The sequence below is a fragment of the Grampus griseus genome (assembly GCF_964374135.1).
Source record: "Grampus griseus genome assembly, chromosome: 3".
Taxonomy (NCBI): Eukaryota; Metazoa; Chordata; class Mammalia; order Artiodactyla; family Delphinidae; genus Grampus; species Grampus griseus.
The window spans coordinates 94,058,488-94,079,896 of NC_139019.1; the positions used below are offsets into that span (position 1 = coordinate 94,058,488).

Here is a 21,409-nt window from a genome sequence, read left to right on the forward strand (position 1 = left end):
CAAATTCACCTATAAAATAGTGTGAGATGTGCCTTACTATATATAAGAGCATGTAAGCCCTCCTACACCCTCCCAAAAAAAGGAATATTAAATCAGTTAAAATCCAATTGCTCACCGTTCACCCCAAAATTATTGAGATCAACTAATGTAGATTTACTGTACTTGCAAAATTTTCCTTTCTTTAAAAAAAAAAAGGCTGTTCACGCATATAATTCTTATTCCAGAAGGTCAGAGGCAAATGATTTCAAAAATTGATATCTGATATTTCCAGAATAATTATCTAAATCACAAACTATTCTTAATTTATGTGGCAGTTCAAATATTTCATCAAATTTTCCTATAGTAAACAAGATATTAAAATCTCTTCATCAAAAGGTTGCAGAGCAACCATTTATATCCAAATCACCTTTTTCAATGGTGAAATTAAATATACAACCTAGTAAAATGAGTAAGGATATCTCTTAAAAAATTAAACTTCAATTATTTAACCAGAAAGTTAAGTCTAATGCTTTTTTGTTTATTTACTATTCTTCATTACAAGTTTTTTACTGAGTAAAGATGAAATAAACCTAATGTGACTGTTTGCAATGATGACTCCTTAAATACCCCTACATCAACCCTCAGAATAAAATGTCAACACAAAAATCCAAGTGATCAGGCTCATTAAACTCACAGGTAAACTGAGTTTTTCCTCAAACCAATAAGGAGCTTTTTATTCAGAACAATTGCATTAAGACATTTGCAGGGCAAATATGCCATCATAAATTTTATTCTGAATAACAATAAAGTGCTGAATGATAATTACCTGAATCTTTTTTAGTACTTTTCACTTATTTTTTCTTAAGTTAAAAGAGCCCTTTCTGTGGCATTAGCAAAGCTGTGAAAAAAAAAAAAATCCAAAAAAAAAAAAAGAAAACAAAGAAGGGAGGGAGAGAGGAAAGAAAGAAAAGAAAGGAAGAGAGAAAGAAAAAGAAAGAGAAAAGAAAAGCTAATTTTCAGTAAGGGAAGAGGAAGCACTGCAACCTTTTGTGTTTAATTAGGGTGACAAATAATTGAGACCAAAGTAATTCATGCAAGTTATCTTCAAAGGTATACTTAAGCTTGAAGAAAGAAGGAACACTGTTACTGACCTCTGATACTATGGTAGTAAATTGCATACTAAAAATACCTTAATTATCCTAGATGCCTAGATCTGGCTTGGCAAGCATCATGCCACTGACATGCTTCAGCTCTTTTTTGTAAATAAAAGTGATTTGCAGTTCAATTACTGAATACTTCAGTGTGACTCATTAAGCTGTGTGATAAAACTTTGAGGTTAAATTTAAGCAAATTCTCTACACCTAATCACATCATCAGCACAAGCAGGACAATGCTGGCGCAGCATGAAAGGTGGGTCACTTTACAAAGATTCTTCCTTTTACTGCATGATATATTAAGACGACAGACCTAAATTTCAACTGGGTTAATGAGTTAGAATAGCTTTGTTTCCCAAATTTAGCACACAATAATTTCAGTGGATTAGAGAAAGAAACCTCAGATGTAAAGAAAAAAACAACAAAAAAGCTTGAGCTGTGGTAGCTAACCTGTAGCTCTAAAAATTGTCATGCTACAAGAGTACTTTCGTAAAATGAACTTTGTAACATACTTAGCAGTGTTTCAGAGTTGAAGGTGACCAACTGCTGCATAGAAAATATGCTAACATACAACAGTCAAGTTGAAGCCAGTGCATAGAGAAGATAAAGCACTTATGGTAACTGCAAATGGTAACAAGTCCATAAAGTTTGTACAACCTAACATGGATCCATAAGGGGAAAGAAATTGATAAGTAGAAATGGTTAAGTTAAAAATGAGGTGGAAACAGGGGAGAAGCTCAAAGAGAAGGAAGAAGCACAAAAAAGACATTCAATTGTATAAAATTCACAAACCAGAAAAGTATAAAGACACCACTGAAAAATGGTTAACTCTATCCCAAGCACCCAACAGCAAACAAAACCAGAATGGATAAGCCTTTGGCAGACAATTTTAGAAATCTGAATATGAGATTACATTTCTCAATAATTCACAAACAACATATTATATGGTATATTTATATTAAATACTGGGAAACCAATCCTGTAAATTTGATGCTTACAATGCTTTAGCCAATGAGAGCACGATGAAATCAAGCTAAATGAATGCTGGTGTTACCACAACAGTGCTCATTTATGAAACAACTGTTACCAAGTCGTGCTTCAACAGTCAAATTATCATCTATGAAGTGAAACGAAGGTCTCTAGCTTTTCTGGGATATGCCCTTTATAGTATATTCTATGATTCACTATGACACGAGCAGCTAGACACTGCAATGTGGTATGATTTATAGGCTGGATCAAATTTTTAGCCATTTCCTTCTCGTCCAGCAAGTCACTAGCAGTTTGTTTGTGCAAGTTTGTGGCATCAAAATGTGCACCTGATTTAATAAGGAGATTCATGATGTCTGGATGGTTGTTCAGAGCAGCGATATGGAGGGGACTGTTGTCATCCGAGTCTCTGACGTTCACATCAGCACCACATTCTATCAGTATCGCAGTAACTTGCAGAGATGGAAATTTACAAACAGGGTACTGCCCTACACAGGTAGTATTCTTGTCCACAGCCAGATGAAGAGGGCTGAAGTTATTCTTTCCCCTTGGATGCAGCTTAAGAAACCTGTATATAGTTTGCTTTTTGAAATGATCCTGTTCTAGAGTACAAGGAACTTTTTCTAATATGCAAATCAAGTGCAAAATAATGGAAAGAGCCTTATTTAACTGTAATGGGTCTGCTGGACACTGAGTTTGTTTGATCGCTCGCTCTATTTCAAGGACACTTTTGCACAGTATGCCCATAAGATCATCAAATGTAACAGTGGTTCCCAGACCTTTAGCCCTATACTGTAGCATAAAAGAGAACAGTTCTGCAAAAGATAATAAGCTGCTGGCGGTCATCGGGCTTAGAGGGTCCAAATTGTTCTGCTGCATATCCAAAGCATACTTCCATAGGTTGATGCATCGTTTGAAATTTCCAGAGTCTGCATAGACAGCACCTCTATATCTAATATAGTAAGAGGTGTCAGGATGAGAAGGACCGAGAATACGTTCTCTAATTAATAGTGCCTGCATTCTCATCTCATCAGGATCAGCAATAAGACCTTCTAGCTCTTCTGCACTGTTTACCTCCTTGGCATAATCATAAGCCATTATTAGTGTCTGCGGTACTGGTTTGCTAATTATATTAGTCCTATCACTGTACCTCATGTTCATTGCCTTTTTCCAGTATTTCAAAGCCCCAAGGAGATCTCTTTTTTTGTCTACAAATGTAGCTCCCAGAAGCTCTAGAGCATTGATCCTTTCTGTCTTGCTGGTCTGTGCATGGTGAGTCAGGAAATCCACAATATTTGTGTGACCAGTCACACTTGCTGAGAGAAGGGGAGTCATTCCATAACCATCCTTTTCCATCTTGGCACAATACATAAGAAGCATCTTCATGATGTCCAAACTTCCAGATTCTGCGCAATCATGCAATGCAGTATTACCTTAAGGAGGAGGAAAAGAAGAGATAACATATTTGAGGGACCAGGATATAATGTAATACATATGTATACTTTAGAATCTAAAGAAAAGCAGGCAGCTCCAAGCTGCCCTCAATGGGACATACTTTAATTTGATTACAAATAAGAAAAAATGATCCCCAGCACCTAAAGCTAATGTCTGACACACAGCAGGGGGAAAAAATATTGGTTAAATTCTTTGAATAAACGAAATGACAAAATAAGGCATGAAAAGATATTCAAAGTCACTAAATGAAATTCAAAATTAATCCACGGCCTCTTGATATTTTTCAGTAATGTTTTCAAGTGTATATTCTACAACTAAAAACTGACAAAATGAAATTAACCACCTATTTACAGTTTTGCTGACAGTCACTTAACTTTCTGGGTCAGACTCCACATTTATAAATAAGAAATCTAGTCTGTAACACCTAAGAGTCTCCAATTTGATTCTAAGAGCCAGAAATTATTTTTTCAGTATTTCTGATTGCCAAGTGAACCTCAGCTGTTTTAGTCAAAAATCTTGGTAACAAAGTACAATACTTTCTTCAAAAAACTCACATAAGAAAAACAAGTCCACTGAAACCTAAAAAATATGTGGGTGGTTCAACATGAACTTTAAAAGGAGACATCTGAAGTGTCCTTTCATAATGGATTATTTCCCACTGTAATTTAATTTTCTTAAACATTCTTTTTAAATGTACTAAATGTTCTAACACCGTCCGATTCTTCCCACACATGCATTAAAACTGACAATAGACACTGGCACATTAGTAAAAGGCTGTGAGGATGGAACATACTAAGACATAATCACTCATTTTAGCTACCTAAATTTAATCTAAACATTCTACTAATGATCAAAACAGAAATTATCATGCAGACCTTTGATATCTACATACACTGTTTACAGAAAATTTCAACAGTCTTTTTAGGCTGTGTGTGTGAAAAATAACTAATATAGCTGGCTGAGACAGCTATCTTTAGAAAGACCTGCTTGCAAGGATGGCCCTGGGCTGGCATCTGGAATGTTGTCTGGTAAACAGTTCCAAGATATAAAACTTTCCCTAAATGATAAGGGTGGGCTTTTATGCTGACTACCTGCTTTCCTTCTGGGACTCTGGAATTTTGCATATGTGCTCAGCAGAGGGTGCCTTTGTGACCAGTGCCCAATAAAAACCTGGACATTGAGTCTCTAACCATTCTCTCATCAATCAAAATGGGTTTCCCTGGGCAGGAATATTGCACACATGCATTTATGTTGCTAGGGGAAGACAGCTCTTTGTGACCTCACAGGAAGGAGAGAGCACAAAAAAGCCTGCACAAAGATTCCTCTAGGCCCCAACTGTGCCTTTCCTCTTATGATCCAGGTACATGTCCTTATTATATCACTGTAATAACTCTTAGCCATGAGTACAACTGTATGCTAAGTTACCTGCAAACATGGGGGTGGCCTTGAGGACCCCTGACACAGGATGTATACTAGAAAGTTGTTTAAACCTGAATACTTCACATAACAGATCTACAGATAAAATTCCAAAAAGCACAAGTTGTAATACATTAGGACTTTAAATCTCTTCACAAGTTTATCCTGTTTATTAGTCTTCCATGATATCTATAGGGATTATATTAAAAAATCTGGATATGTTGTGACCCAGGATTCCAATGGTCTACAATGGAAGGGTGTCTGATAGAATGTTTTAGCAATGTGTATGGTAACCAACCACTAAGAGAGCCCAGAACTTCTGACTACTAATGTTCATTTGCTCAAAATAATTTCAATTAAACATGACTACTACTAAGTATATTTTTAAAACTCTTTTGAATTATTGATCCCTAATATTCCCATTTTCTCTAAGAAATAGACAATATAATAGAAATATAAACAGAAGGCTTAGATGGCATTCTTCTCTATTCAGAACAATAAAATCAAGAAAAAGAATGCAGCAAAAGCCAGTTTTTTAAGTAACTGAATTGACATATTAGAAAAATGCAGAATATATATATTTTGAATACACCATATACTGAAAAAATGTTGTTTTGTTTTGTTTTTTGTTTTAAAGGAATAAGAGACTCTCACATCTAGTATTGGCAGAGGTAGCATGATTACCCTCCCAATCAGAACCAGAAAAGCTGAAAACTGCATTTAAAAAAAATCTGTACGACCGCCTGTAAGAGCTCACAGGGAGACAACATCCAGGAGAATAAAGAAAATTAGTTAAGTAAAGTCCAGAATTTGGGGAAGCTTTCCCCAACGACCTCTATTGATTCTGGAATAGGCAGCTAAAAAACTGGGCAGAGCTTTTGACCTTTCAGGGCTAGAGGAGAAAACTGGAGTCCAAAGCCCATTAAGAAATCCCTATACACTTTAGGTTATAGCTCTGAAGGGCTGCTCTCTAGGAGTTAAGGTGAAGTGCAAAGAAACCAGCGTTCACAGGCACTGAAATGCAAGTTAAAATCATCTTTATATTGAATTAAAGTGATCCAGAACTGCTAGTATATATGTAATCAAAAGCCAGAAGCAAATACAAATACTACTTAGATGAAGATATTATCATATTAGAGCTCAAATTATTTTTATATATTCTTCATATATAATGTTTGGTATCCAATCAAAAATAATGGACAAAAGAGAAAACAAGGAACCACAACACAAAAACCAAGGATAAGAGCTAAGAGAAAAGCCCAACAGAAGATCTAGATAATACAGTTATCAGACACAGACTTTAAAGTAATAATTATGCTTAGAGTATTCAGATATTTAAAAAAAATTTGAGAATTAGACAGAAAACTGCAAACTACAAAAAAGAACCAAACGGACATTCTAGAACTGAAAAACTCAATGGGTGGCTTTAAAAGCAGACTACACACAGCTGAATAGAGAATTAGTGAACTAGAAAATTAAGTCAGATGAAAATACATAGAAAGAAGCATGCAAGTGAAAGGATGGAAAAACAGGAGACTATAGAGACAGAGGAAACGATGTCAGAAGGGATAACATGCTTAAAACCAGAATTGTAGAGTAAGAAAATAGGCCCAAAGCAATATTTAAAGAGATAAAGTTTGAGAATCTTCTGAAGCTGATGAAAGATTAAGCATAAATTTAATAAGTTTTATAAACAACAAGGATAGACAAAAAGAAAGCCACACTGAGGCACTCTACGGCAGAACCGTTAAAAACTAAGGACAAAGAGAAAAATCTTAAAACCAAAGAATAGGTGGACATGACCTGCCAAAGAACAACAATTAGACTGACAGCAAAGTTCTAATCAGAAACAAGAGAAGCCTTAAAGCACTAAAGGAAAATAAATGCCAACTTAGAATTCTGTGAAGTAAAGGACCGTTTCAGGTGAGAAAGAAAAGATGAGCCACATGGAAGCCTGGAAAGGAGAGTATCAACATTGACAGAAAGGGTAAATTTGTGAGATATCTAAATAAATATTGACGTTAAAAATAATATCTTGTAACAGGGTTTGAAACACATATAGAAGAAAAATGCTTGACAGCAATAGCATAAAAGTAAAGAGGGTAATTGGAGTTGAAGTATTCTAAGATTTCTGCCTTGCTTGGAAAGAGGTAAAATTAGAAATTTATGTTAGCCTTTGATAAGTCAAAGTAGTACTATCTAGAGTAACCACTAAAATAATAGAGGCTATGCATGCATATAATTACTATATCCTCTAATATAGAGAAAAAATGAAAAATAATCCAAACAAAGACAGAAACAAAGCAAAACAGGTAGACAAATAAAAATCAGTAAGTAGCTAGGAGATTAAAGCCCAAATATATAAGTAGTTACATTAAATACAAGCAAACTAAATGTTCCATTAAGACAAAAACTGTCAGACTGAAAATACAAACACACATAGAACTCAACTACATGCTGCTTACAAGAGAAATACCTTAAATGTAAGGATAGAAAAAGGTTTAAGTGAAAAGATGAAAAAATATATATACTTTATGCAAAAATTAACCATAAGAAAGCGGTCTGATATTAAAATATCAGATTAAGTAGACTTTAAAACAAAATACATGATTACAGATAAACAATTTTATAATGGCATAAAATTCAAAACAACAGAAAGATATAATTCTAAATTTGTTTTCACCTAAAAACAGCAAAATAAATAAAGCAAAAATCAACAGAACTACAAGGAAAATCAGATAAATCCACTCATAATACATTAGAACACACCTTTTTCAGTTTAGGAGACCAAAACCAATAAGGATATTGAAAATTAAATGAACACTATAGAATTTAATTTTTTTTCTAAGGACACATGGAACATATACAAATGCTGACTACATTCTGGGCCATAAAATGAGACTCACACAAATGTCAAGGGACTGAAATCACTGAATATGTTCTAAGTCCACAATACAAGTTAGATTAAAAACAAGCGGAAAAAAAAAAAAAACCCTAGAAAAATCTCCACATATTTGAAATTTAAAAATATACTTTTAAATAGCCCACGGGTCAAAGAAGGAATCCCAATGGAAAGCAGAAAATATTTTTATCTGGATGATAATAAAAATGTTAAATAAAAAATCTTGTGGGATATGGCTAAACTATGCTTAAATGTACATTAGAAAAGAATGGCTTTTTGAAAAAACAGCTAAGTTTCCATCTCAAGAACTTATAGGGGAAAAACAATATATTAATCCTAGAGAGACTAGAAGCAAATAATAAAAAACAGAAATAAATGAAGAGAAAAGGTACCAGTATGCTAGCACGGCATTTTTCCCCTAAATTGTATTAACTATTGCAAACTTCTATTAATAACTATGCAAAGTAGAGAAGATAAACTTGTTCTACAAACAGAAACCAGAGAAACTGGTAGTAAAATAAAAACCCATGTCTCCCAATTGCCATTTCAGTGTATTGCTCATTACTAAGGTCATATTTTAAATGCTAGTCATACTACACTCCAGTGAATAATTTATTTCTAATATAAACCAAGCATCATAATAAAACTTCCACCAATCATATTACTTTCCAGCTCAAAAGCTTTCATGCTTCCTCTAAAGAAATAGCTGAAAATCTTTAAGATTTCAAAATTCTACAGCATTGATTCTCAAAGCACTATCTGTGTGAGGATGAGAAAGCAACAAGGCAGAAATCTATAGTTTTAGAAGGCATGTCATGTGAAGTAAAGCTTAATCTTGGTAGTGGGAACACACATAAGAAGATATACTCTGGGAAATAGATTTTTAAAAAGAGAAATATTTCCCTAACCTACCTCTCTAGCCTCATTCGTTGTCATCTCCAGTATGAATGCTGCTCTGTGAATCTAGCCCAGGAGCCAGCAAACTTCTTCTGTAAAGGGTTAGATAGTATTCCAGCTTTTGCAGTCCATAAGGTCTCTGTTGTAATCACTCAACTCTACCATATAACAAAAAGTATCCATAGGCAATTGGTTAAATTAATGGACATGGCTGTTTTCCAACAAAACTTTACTTATGGACATTGAAATGTGGCTTTTGTGTAATTTTCACATGTCATGATATATTATTCTTCATTTGATTTTTTTTTCAACCATTAAAAAATATAAAAAATATATCTTAGTTCTCAGGCAGTACAAAAACAGGGGGTGGGCAGGATTTGACCTCTGGGCCAGAGTTTGCCAACACCTTCTCTAACCCAAAAGACATCATCAATACCAGCCACACACAAGGCAAAGAAACGGCTTAGGCTTCCCATCACTGTATTCTAAGTTACCTCTCCCAGTTCCTGGAATAGTCCCACTTACTTCCACCTCCATGCCTCTTCTCTTAATTTTCCTGTCAATATACTCTTTCTTCTTTGCCTTTTTAACTTCTTTTCCTCCAAGTTGCACCAGAAATTTCAGCTGCTCAAAGAGGCCTTCTTGGTTATACTATGTCAATTTATCATTTTGAGAATGCCTGGTGAATAAATGTTTCATTCATCCTGGTAAGTACTCATGTTATATCTACTACTATAATCTTATGTAATACCTTACATAATATGTTAGTGCTTCACAAATAGGTTTTCTTACCTAAACTGTCTATTCCTAAAGTACACAGAGCCTATGTTATATTTCCTGTATATCCCAGATAGCAGTTATTTAGCACAATATCAAAGCTAAGGTAGATTCTTAAATTTTTAATACTTGATATCACAAAAAATGATTCAAATAAGGACAAAATAACTTTAAAAACTAAAATCTTAGGGCTTCCCTGGTGGCACAGTGGTTAAGAATCCACCTGCCAATGCAGGGGACACGGGTTCGAGCCCTGGTCCAGGAAGATCCCACATACTGCAGAGCAACTAAGCCCGTGCACCACAACTACTGAGCCTGCGCTCTAGAGCCCATGTGCCACAACTACTGAAGCCCGCATACCTAGAGCCCATGCTCCGCAACAAGAAAAGCCATCGCAATGAGAAGGCTGTGCACCACAATGAAGAGAAGCCCCTGCTCGCTGCAACTAGAGAAAGCCTGCGCACAGCAACGAAGACCCAACACAGCCAAAAATAAATAAATACATTAAAAAAAAAAAGTAAAATCTTAGCAGGAGGGGATCACCTTTATTATTCTAACAGGTTAAGTATATAACTGCCACACTTTCATGCCCTGGAAGCCCTAAAAAATTTCTGAATTATAACCTAGACCATTACTTAAAAGTTAAGAAAACAGAGGTCAAAAAAAACCCCCAATACAAAAGCATAATTTTACAGCAACTATGTCATGTCTCCAAGTGTCTTTACATAGTATATTTTGATAAAGTTGTAATCAGAAAATATACAACTGTTTCCTGCTTTTCACCTACATCTTAGTCATTTTATCATGTTCCATGTATATAGTCTACATGAACTATTTACACAGATACTACATAATCACTCTTAATGGCTTTATGGTTAAAGTTCAAGTAAGGAGGCATGTCATAATTTACATAAACACTTCTCTGTTGATGGACATCTGCATTCCTTCAGAATTTTCACTATTAAAATTAATGCCTAAAAAACTATAAGGACATAACAGACCAGTGATTGCCAGAGGGTGGGTGCTGAGAGAATGGTTAACTGCAAAGGGGCATACAGGAAGTTTTCATTCCACCTCTATTGTAGTGGTGGTTAAATTACAGTTTATGTTTTTCAAAACTTAGGGAACTGGGCTTCCCTGATGGCGCAGTGGTTGAGAATCCGCCTGCCAATGCAGGGGGCACGGGTTCAAGCCCTGGTCCAGGAAGATCCCACATGCCGCAGAGCAACTAAGCCCACGCGCCACAACTACTGAGCCTGTGCTCTAGAGCCCGCGAGCCACAACTACTGAACCCGTGTGCCACAATTACTGAAGCCCGCACGCCTAGACCCCATGCTCTGCAACAAGAGAAGCCACTGCAATAAGAAGGCTGCGCACCTCAACGAAGAGTAGTTCCCACTCACCGCAACTACAGAGAGCCCACGCGTAGCAACAAAGACCCAACACAACCAAAAAAATAAAAAATAAAAAAAGTAATTGTCGTGATGGCTGCACAAATCTGTGACCATACTAAAAATCAATGATGGGTGGTTTTTAAATGCGTGAATGGTATGTGAATTATGTCTCAAAGCTGTTTTAAAATCAAAGTATTTGTTTTTAGTAAAGTATAAGTTTTGACTGATAGAAACAGCAATTAAAAGGTTTTTTATCATAACAGATTTGTCTGGAAATGCACAAAAACAGTTCTTATTGTAACAGGCAACAGCCAATTTTGACTCCATGTTGGATCTGTTTCTTGGACTTTAGCCTTTGCTTTTCGTTGCTTTTGTTATTATAATCATACATAATTTCCTGCCTCAGGGAACCCTACCCACCTGTGAATGGCTGCAAGAAAAAAAGAAATTAACACATCCCCTCCGGGAGGCTGGCCATTCCAGGAGATGTTCTCCAAGACTGATGGCCGTTTTTACTTTACTTCCTCCCCACCTCTCCCTCTCTATTCTGCCTTTTTACTTTACTTCCGATTCTGTAAAAAAAACTGGCATCCAGACCCCATAAGGTGGTTTTTTGGGGGACCCTAGTCTGCCATCTTCTCGGTCTGCCAGCTTTCCGAATAAAGTGGTACTCCTTGCCTCAACACCTCGTCTCCCGATTTGCTGGCCTGTCGTGCGGCGAGAAGAGTCAGCTTACACGACAGCTCCAGCTCGCTCATCATCTCTCCTCTTTAGCCTGCTGTGCTTCGCATCCATTCTTCTACCTTGCAGCTGGGGCTAAGCCGAGTCTTTAAAGAGAGGTCCACCTATAAACATGGGGGCGGGGGGGGAGGGGTGCAGTTCAACTGCATAACAAGGCTGATTGCAAGCATTTTACTCCTGGAATAGCTAATTGGTATGTGTTAAGGGAGCAGGCGGGAAGGAGTGAAGAGGAAAACTTTAGGATATCAAAGGAGCACTAGAAGGTTCCTCTGCTCAGAATATTTCCCTTCCCCATGTATGCTGTAACACCAGAGATACTCAAGGACAAGAGTTTGAAAAAAAAAAAAAAAGAATCAAAAATAGGATAGGGGGCTTCCCTGGTGGCGCAGTGGTTGAGAGTCCGCCTGCCGATGCAGGGGACGCGGGTTCGTGCCCCGGTCCGGGAAGATTCCACATGCCACGGAGCGGCTAGGCCCGTGAGCCATGGCCTCTGAGCCTGCGCGTCCGGAGCCTGTGCTCCGCAACGGGAGAGGCCACAACAGTGAGAGGCCCGCGTACCGCAAAAAAAAAAAAAAAAAAGATGATAAAAACCTACTGGTATTAAGATTACCACGTGCCTTCCCCTCATTAATTCTTTATATAAGGCAGTGAGCTAGGAACACAGAGAAATTTAACAATACAGGTCCTTGAGCTCACAACAAAGTTAAATGCTAAAAAATGCTCAAGATGCATTCATGTGACTCAAGGGGGATGAGGACTTGCCTTTGAAATGGGTCTTGATAGCAAGCAGTAATATCTGAGCTAAGGGATCAGGACTAAATTCAACTAATAATAGTATAATTTGATGAAGATGACACAACATAAGTTGATGAAAACATCAACATTACAATTCAGACTTACATTCTAGTTCAGACTCTCTATTCAACTGCAGCTCTACCCAAAGGTAGGGAAAAAAGAGGAAGAGATATTTTAATCAAATTTGCATCCGTGTGACTTCTTTACCTGGGCCTCTCCCCAACTCTTCCACCTCTATCTTCCAACACATGCATTCCCGATGTCTCAGTAGCATACATCTTTAGAATGCCATGGGCTTCCTAAATTTTCTTTTAAACAAATTTAATTAATCAATGTGATTAAAATCTCATAAAGATGAACTCACTGAGGGAACTATATGTAGCTAAAAGATCAATAAGTAAAACTTAACCACTGCCTTAAGTTTGTGTTGCTGGGGATGACTCTGAAATAGCAGTAGTGTTCAGGAGCTACTCATTTTCACCATCTTCAGTTCAATCTTGTGAGGACACAGTTTACAATCCAATCTTCACGGATAGAGGAACACAATAGATATTTCCCTACTGCACTCAATAGACACATCATCTACAGCTTAGCTTCCCCAACTAGGATGCCAAGTTTCCCCGAAGACACAGAGAAAGTGTGCCAGGAGATACAGGAGGGAAAAGGATGAACAAGAAACAACTTGCAGGAGCAACTTGATCTGGGATTAAAATGTTAATGAATTCAACTAGTTAAACATTATTATTATAACAAAATAAGTATGGAATGTTACAGAGTAGAAAGAAATTTTAAATCCCTCTCTTTCACTCTTCTCTGCTACTAGGTGTGTTCTGAGGTAACCAAGAGCTGGGCTAGAGTTCTCAAAGAAGAAAAACAGAATTTCAGCTTCCAACACTCTCAGTCCTGAAGTATACAAATAAACTACCTACATGACAATAGTCATTATCCTTGTCCATTCTCTTAATACCAACCATTCTTAATTTACAGTGGAGATTTTCTTACATGAAATTCCTTTGGATTTACAGTGGATAAGAGAAAAAAAGGATTTCTTTTTTTTAACATTCTCTTGATTGAAATACATCTATACCCTAAACTGCCTATACTATAGGAGAGAAAGAATGCCTGGGGTTTGCTTCAAGCTACTGCAGAGAACAAAAGGAGGGAGAAATATATTTTTTAACATATATTAGCAAATGTGGATAAATGTTGAAGCAAGGTGATAAATACATAATGGTTCAAAGTATTCTTCTTTCTCCACTTACATATAAGTTAGAAAACTTCCATAATAAAGAGGCAAATAGGGGCTTCCCTGGTGGCACAGTAGTTAAGAATCCGCCTGGTGGGCTTCCCTGGTGGCGCAGTGGTTAAGAATCCACCTGCCAATGCAGGGGACAGGGGTTCGAGCCCTGGTCTGGGAAGATCCCACATGCCGCGGAGCAACTAAGCCCTGTGTGCCACAACTACTGAGCCCACGTGCCTAGAGCCCGTGTTCTGCTACAAGAGAAGCCACTGAAAGGAGAAGCCCGCGCACCACAAAGAAGAGTAGCCCCTGCTTGCCACAACTAGAGAAAGCCCGCACACAGCAATGAAGACCCAATGCAGCCAAAAATAAAGATTTAAACTAAATTAATATAAATAAATAAATAAAACCAAGGTTTTAAAAAAAAAAAGAATCCGTCTGCCAATGCAGGAGACACGGGTTCGAGTCCTGGTCCAGGAAGATCCCACATACCATGGAGCAACTAAGTCCATGTGCCACAACTACTGAGCCTGTGCTCTAGAGCCCACGAGCCACAAGTACTGAGCCCGTGTGCCACAACTACTGAAGCCCGCACGCCTAGAGCCCGTGCTCGCAACAAGAGAAGCCACTGCACTGCAACAAAGAGTAGCCCCCACTCGCCACAACTAGAGAAAGCCTGTATGCAGCAACGAAGACCCAGTGCAATCGTAAATAAATAAATAAAAGATTTATTTATTTTTAAAAACGAGGCAAAAAACTGCCTGATCTAGCTCTCTCAAACCCTTTTAAAGCTAACCATACTTACGAGCCTACATGGTTTTCTCCCTTTTCTAAGCTCCTATAGAGTTCTACCTGTACCACTCACTTTTCACAATCACTGTCTTAATGTCTTCATGTACGTATTTCTGTACTACAAGGACCAGAAAACACAGTCCTTGCCATCCAAGAGCTTATAATCTTTCCTCTCCTAAATGCAACACATTCATTCAACAAACTCATTTACCAATTGCCCCCTGTGGGCCAGATTACTCTTTCTAACACATGGATACAAACACCAGGTCTCTAGCCTCAATGAGCTCACAATGTAACAGAATTAGAATGTACTAAGATGGGTTTCTCTAAAAAAAAAAAACACCACAGTCGTTCCTCTGCTGAAAACATTCACCGACTTACCTACCACTGCATAAAGAATAAAGTCAAACTCCTTTACCTGGAAGTCAATGTCCTTTTATACTCTAGCCCTGACTGCCCTTTGGTCCAAATATGCTACTTTCCAATTTCTGTACCCTCCAAGCATAATTCTCAATGTGCCTTTCCTTATGCCATTTCCTAAGCCTTAAAAACTGGATCAAATCCCTTCTGCAGATCTCAACTCCAACAATCCTTTCAAAGCCCAGTTAACTCCATGAGGCCTTTCCAGTCAGTACACTCTTCCAAAATCCTATATAATGAATTTATACCATTCCTTTATCGGTGAACAAATGTGATGTGCTGTATCTTTTCAGAGCCTCCACAAAGTCCAACACAATATCTGGCCTACAGAACATGCACAGGAATTATCCTATTACTAATTTACTTAATTACCTTGGGTATCTAAAATAATTGACCCATGCGTGAGGATAGCCTGTCCTCTGGGGCCAGTCTCCCCAATCCCAACTCAAAGAGCTGTCCTATATAGGTCTGTAGTACTCAACCAATCACTTTCAGGTGCTCAATTTCCAGTCGAATTTGGGTGTAAAAGCAGAATTGAGGGTTTAAGTAACTTTTCCATAGAGCTGCAAAGTCCTATTATGAGTCAAAACACAAACAAACAAACAAAAAAACCCTCAAATATAAAAGAACCAGGGCTTCCCTGGTGGCGCAGTGGTTGACAGTCTGCCTGCTGATGCAGGGGACACGGGTTCGTGCCCCGGTCCGGGAGGATCCCGCGTGCCGCGGAGCGGCTGGGCCTGTGCGCCGTGGCCACTGGGCCTGCGCGTCCGGAGCCTGTGCTCCGCGACGGGAGAGGCCACATCAGTGGGAGGCCTGCGTACCGCAAAAAAATAAATAAATAAATAAAGAACCAAAGAAAGCCAAAGATGACTATAACCGTGAAGTACTGAGATCAGTGTTATGGCCCTAAGATGGGCTTGTCTAATCACTCCTGATTTGAGGTCTATATTTAAATAGCAACCAACTTTCCTGTCTCAAAAATGAACTGTTGTGTTATACTGCAGCAGCATTTCTAAATATCTCAGTTTTTCTCCCCCTTTTGAATGGCATGGGAAAAAATGGAACCCACTGTCCCCTCAGGTAATGAGTTAGTTGGGGATAAAGTATTTCCAAAAATCTAAAACAAGAAAGCACTACTGCTGCATTTACCACAGTGTGGTTTAAGTATCTGCTTATGAACCTGTCTCTCCAAACAAGCCATGAGCTCCTGAAGAGCAGGGAATCAAGGACTGGATATCTTGTCTTACTCATCTTTGTATATCCTAAGTCAAACAGTCTGGCACACTCAAGGGACTCAATAAGTGCTCTCTCAATTAATGAATGAATTCCACCTTAGGTTAAAACATGTTCAAAATGCCAACAGCCTGTTAAAAAGTAATGGAAAGAGCTTAGATAATATATTCAAATGTCAACTGCCTGTTAAAAAGTAATGGAAGGTAGAAGTCACATGCATTTTATATTTAAGCAAACCAAGCATAATCTACTGACATTTTCCTTCTTCAGAACCATTTCCAACAGTTTACATATAAAATTTCCTAAGAAATTATCCCATTTTATCCCTCATCTTATCAGTCTTTTCCATTTTTTGCATGGGGATAAAAATGTGGGAAAAAAAAATCCTTTCTTGACACTCTACCAGATCCTTCTCCAGTGTTCCTGCCTCAGTTTCAAATAGTTCCTGTTTTTTTATTACCCCCCAAACCCATAAAATAAAAAAAAATCTGAAAAATCGATGAGGGAATTATCAAAGAATGGAAGCTTCAGGACCAGAGTGGGGGAGGTACATACGTACTTTAATCTGCCCCCAATATTCTTTAAGACTCACTGTCAAATTTAAAAGGCACTATGCAAAAGTTAAAGTACTGCACACAAAGTGATACGTTATATATACATATACTACACACGTATGTATTATGTGTATATATGTATGTATATAAAACTGAAGCTATATGAAAACAATTTTTGGTATAAAATTGTTTTCTCTTATGTGTACTTCTTTAAACAGCATAAATACTAGATATTGATACTGAGGTAAAAAAAGAAAAAACTCTAGAATTAGCCAGAACAGGGAGTATACACATCCTCAAGTACAAAACTATATGATGATGGTGTTAAAAGGTTTTATTACCTCTGAAATAGCAAAGGTAATCAAGTTAAATATTGTTCACAGTTTACTAAGGGAAAATGCTCACTAAAATATGGGCTATTTACACTATAGTTCTCCCATACATTATATCTCTAGAAGTATAAAGAACTTTGAAAAAGAGAATGAAAAATAGTACCAGTACTAATCTCTCCAGTGACCTAAGTTTAAAACATGCCCCAATTTGATTTAAATACGTGAGTTTATCAACAATCTCTACATCATTAGGCTGATGAATAAAAAGCCCAAAACAAACTAAAAATTCAACAAGCCTAAACATGCAGCCATACCTTTTAACCCTTTCTCTTCTAGGTATGATTTCAAAGCATTCCCAATACTAACATGGTCAATTAAGCAGTAATTTGTTCTTTTAAAACAAACATTCTTTAAAAGAATGGTGATTGTTTAAAAAAAAAGAAAGTCATGCTGTCCTTTTACCCAACACCTACATCAAAGATAATCAGAAACAATAAATCATTCATAAGAAAGAATGTTTACAGAAACATTTCTTATAGTGAGAAGGCAGAAGCAATGTAAAACTCCATTAGTAGAAGAGTATGCAGCTACTGAAATTAAAGAGCTATTATTAATGACATTAAGGATAACATTTATTAAGCTAAAAAACAAGTACAGAAGAGCATATAAAATAAAATTTCATACATATATCTAAATGCAAAATTCAGTATCTTTGGGAGGATTATCTCTAAGTGCTGGAATTTTGTGAGATTTTATATTTCCTCAGGAAAAAAATTTACAAAAAAATCACAATGTGGCTGTATCATTTTTATGACAACCCTTTTTAAAAAAGATTATACTAACTTCAGTAAATATGTCCAGTAACTATGTGGTGCCCCATAATTGTGTGGTTTAGCTACTCTGAGAGGAAATCAGTCACTATCACAATGATAAACTGCACATTCACTTTGATTTAGCAATTACACTTACAGGTATTTATAATACAATTATTTTCACATAAGTGTGCAAAGCCACAGATTTGTTCAAGAATATTCACAGCAGCATTGTTTATTTTGGATGTGACCTGTCGGTCAACAGGGACTAGATAAATTATGCACACTCATACAATGAAATACTGTGTAGCCATGAAACAGAATGAGGTAGCCACGTGTGTTGGAGCTGAATGACATTCAAGATAAATTAAATTGAAAAAAAAAGAAAGAACAGTATGCATCAACTAACAAAGAAGAAAGAGGGAGAGATATACAGACAAGTATACTTGTATTTGCATAGACTATCTTGAGGACACACAAAACACTGTAAACAATGGTAGCTGGTGGGTTGGAGGTCTAGAAATGAAGGGTGTTAAGACTTATTTTTCATACTAAATACTGTAAACCAATTTGTATTGTGTGATTTTTTTTTTACCACGTACGTATGCTCCTTTAAGTTTTATAGTTTTTTAATATTACGCAGTGAATTACTTTGCTGTTGTATAAACAAATATGTTTAAGGAAAATAATGTTAATGCTAAGTATTAATATTATACTATCAAAACACTTGTTTTTAAGGGTTAAAAAAATCCTAAACTATCATCTGAACAGTATACATGACCATAAACCTGAACTCTTCTTCTGGACAAAGAAGTTTACATTGTTGCTAGTCAGCAAATCCACATCTGCTTAACCTAGTCCTTGTTTTGCTCTGGGCATTGTGGCAGTTTAAAAAAATCTGTTCTCTCTTGCTATATTTAATGAAAGGATTTTCTATTGGCCACACAGTAAGTATGGAATAAGGGAACAGATTTTCTCCTTTTCATGGATATTAATCCTCCCGGGTCAGTATGGCCTAGCCATCCCTGACAGAATAACAAATGAAATGCCTACATAAGACAAACATGACAATGACTCACTAAGTATAGTAGTTTCTACTCCAAGGGTATTCTAAGAAAATAAAACTAAGAAAAATATATTAAATCAAGTTAAGTAAACTAAGTAAATTAAGTAAACACAAGTCTAATGGCTCAGATCAACTGCCACTAACATGCTCGAAACTTTGGGGAACCCACTTCCCATAAATTGTAAGTTACTCCAAATAAAGAGAAAATGCGGCTTAACACAGTGATAGAGGGTGTTTTTTTAAAATCACATTTGTCCCATGTACTATCAAATACCAAAGAAACAATCAACAAGGTTATACTGGAAGGGATACCTAATCAAAATAGGTCTGTCAGTGTTGGCTTACTCAACACCACTGCTTATAATTATGTATCAAACTTCCTGAAAATAAGTGGTAAACACTTAAAAAATTAAAATGAATATGAACTCACCTTTAACACTTTTTCTATTAACATCTGCCCCCTTTTCAAGTAAATACTGAGCAATCTCTTTGTGTCCTTTGTAACATGAGATCATCAAGCATGTATGCCCATGTCGGTTTGACACTTCCAAATCAGCTTTGTGTTCTACCAGGTACTTGACTATTTCCAAATGGCCATCGAAACAGGCAGCTCGAAGAGGAGTTGAATTGGTTAAAGTCGTGTTGTTGACAGACGCTCCATGATTTAACAAAGACTGAACCACCTTCAGATGTCCTGCTGCAGAAGCGGCCCACAAAGGGGGAGCCCCCTCAATGGTTTCGCCATCAAAATTGACCGAGCCCCCGACTTCTATGGAGGCACTGCACTGCTCTAGGAGAAATTCCACCATGTCAAGGTGCCCATACCTGGCGGCCATCAAGAGTGGGGTGGCCCCATTTGTTTTTTCAGAGATCAAGGAGGAAACCTCCTCTTTAGATTTGCTTGCCAACAATTTGGTGAGAAGCCGGAGTTTGCCATCTCGAGCTGCATTAAATACTGCTGTCTTTAGATCCATTTATGTCCAGTTGAGAGGCTGTGCTTTATCTTTCAAAGCAAAGCTCCAGCTTAACTCTATTGACACAGGCAAGGGTTACAGGAACCAAAGTTCAGTGTTAATCACGGCGCCCCAGAACGGATGTATGTTCTGTCTATTGCCGTCCAACATATGACAACCAGAGCGCCAAACTGGAGAAAGAAAAAAAAAAAAAGTAGCGGTTTTGAAATTTCCATAGGTAAAGGCGAAAACACTAGGTTTTCTTAATTTTTACTCCTGGGGGCGGGGGGAGCCACACTTTAGGGACTACTCCGCCTCCCCAAAAAAGGTGGGAAAGAAGAATACAAAAAAGATACACACAGAGACCCAAATGTTATGGTGGGAGACAGTCTCTTCTCTGTATACGGTAAATTTAAACACTACAGGCAACCGGTTTTCTCGCCTCCTAACCAGCCAAGCTTTGGGCTAGTTTTGCTTTGCACACGCCCAGAGAGAGTACAACCCAAAGAGGCAGGAGACGCGGGTGCAGAAATGTTTCCCTTTCTCACATCTGCAGAGGAGAGCGGGCCAAGGGCGCGAGGCTGCAAGGCCTCGCCGTGGCCAGGATGGCTTTCGAGAAGGAACAAAAAAGGTCGGACCCAACAAACCGCGGCCAGCTAACGCCAAAACCCTCACCCAAAAGGTTCCCTCTCCTTTAAAACTACTCGAGGCTCTCAGGAAATCCGGCTGCCTTTTAGCTAACTTCGCCCGCCCCATTCTGATCCCCACCCCCCGCCCCGCAAAGGGGTCCGTAGGTTCCCCAAACCACAGCCGCCCCTACACAACCTTCACCTCTACCTTTTCCCGATAGGGGCAGCCCCCTCCCCAAGCTCCTCCATCAACCACGACCCCCTCCCGCAGGCCGATCAGCCTGTGGCCTCCAGCCCGCTGCCCGCCTTCCGTTCCTGCGAGCGCCCTCCTTCCCCTTCCCGCCCAGGCCTCCCCGCGGGAGCCTCAGGCCGCGGCCCGGGCTCGGCCGACCGCCGCCGCCGCCGCCTCCACTACCTGCCACGGGGCTAGTCCTCCCCGCCGCCGCCGGCCGCTCGGGCTCGGGCTGCCCCCTCAAAATGAGACCGCTATCCGCGCCGCCGTCCGGACCGCCCAGCTCCGCCTGCGGCCGCACAGCTTCTCCATACCCCGCGCCCCACAGGAATGAATCCGGCCGCGCCGCTCGCCCCGCCTCGCCTCGCCCCGCCCCGCCCCGGCGAACTGCCTCCCGCCCTCCCAGTCTGCGCGGGCTGCAGCGGCTACAGCAGCAGCCGCGGCGGATGGTGTAATGGACTGCGGGACGGGGGCCGGACGTGCCAGAGCACTGCTTCACATCACCGACGCGGCAGCCTCGCCATTGGGCCGGGGGAGGGCGGCGGCTGCCGCGAGCAGCCGCCTAGGGGCGGGGCGGGGCCACGCCGGAGGCGGCCGCCGAAGGTTGGCGGAGAGGCTGTCGAGGTGTCGGGGGCTGCTCCGCGCTCCA

The 21,409-nt window shown here is 38.8% G+C and overlaps 1 protein-coding gene across 1 annotated transcript; it reads right to left on the minus strand.

The window, feature by feature from the left end:
- Positions 1-676: 676 nt before the first annotated feature.
- On the minus strand, positions 677-21,082 carry FEM1C (fem-1 homolog C). Its single transcript, XM_082651316.1, has 3 exons — positions 20,944-21,082; positions 19,377-20,090; positions 677-3,553 (listed from the first exon to the last, which is right to left on the minus strand). The coding sequence occupies exons 2-3, from the start codon at positions 19,918-19,920 to the stop codon at positions 2,247-2,249; spliced, it is 1,851 nt and encodes a 616-aa protein (XP_082507442.1). The 5' UTR covers positions 19,921-20,090; positions 20,944-21,082; the 3' UTR covers positions 677-2,246.
- Between the last annotated feature and the right edge of the window lie 327 nt (positions 21,083-21,409).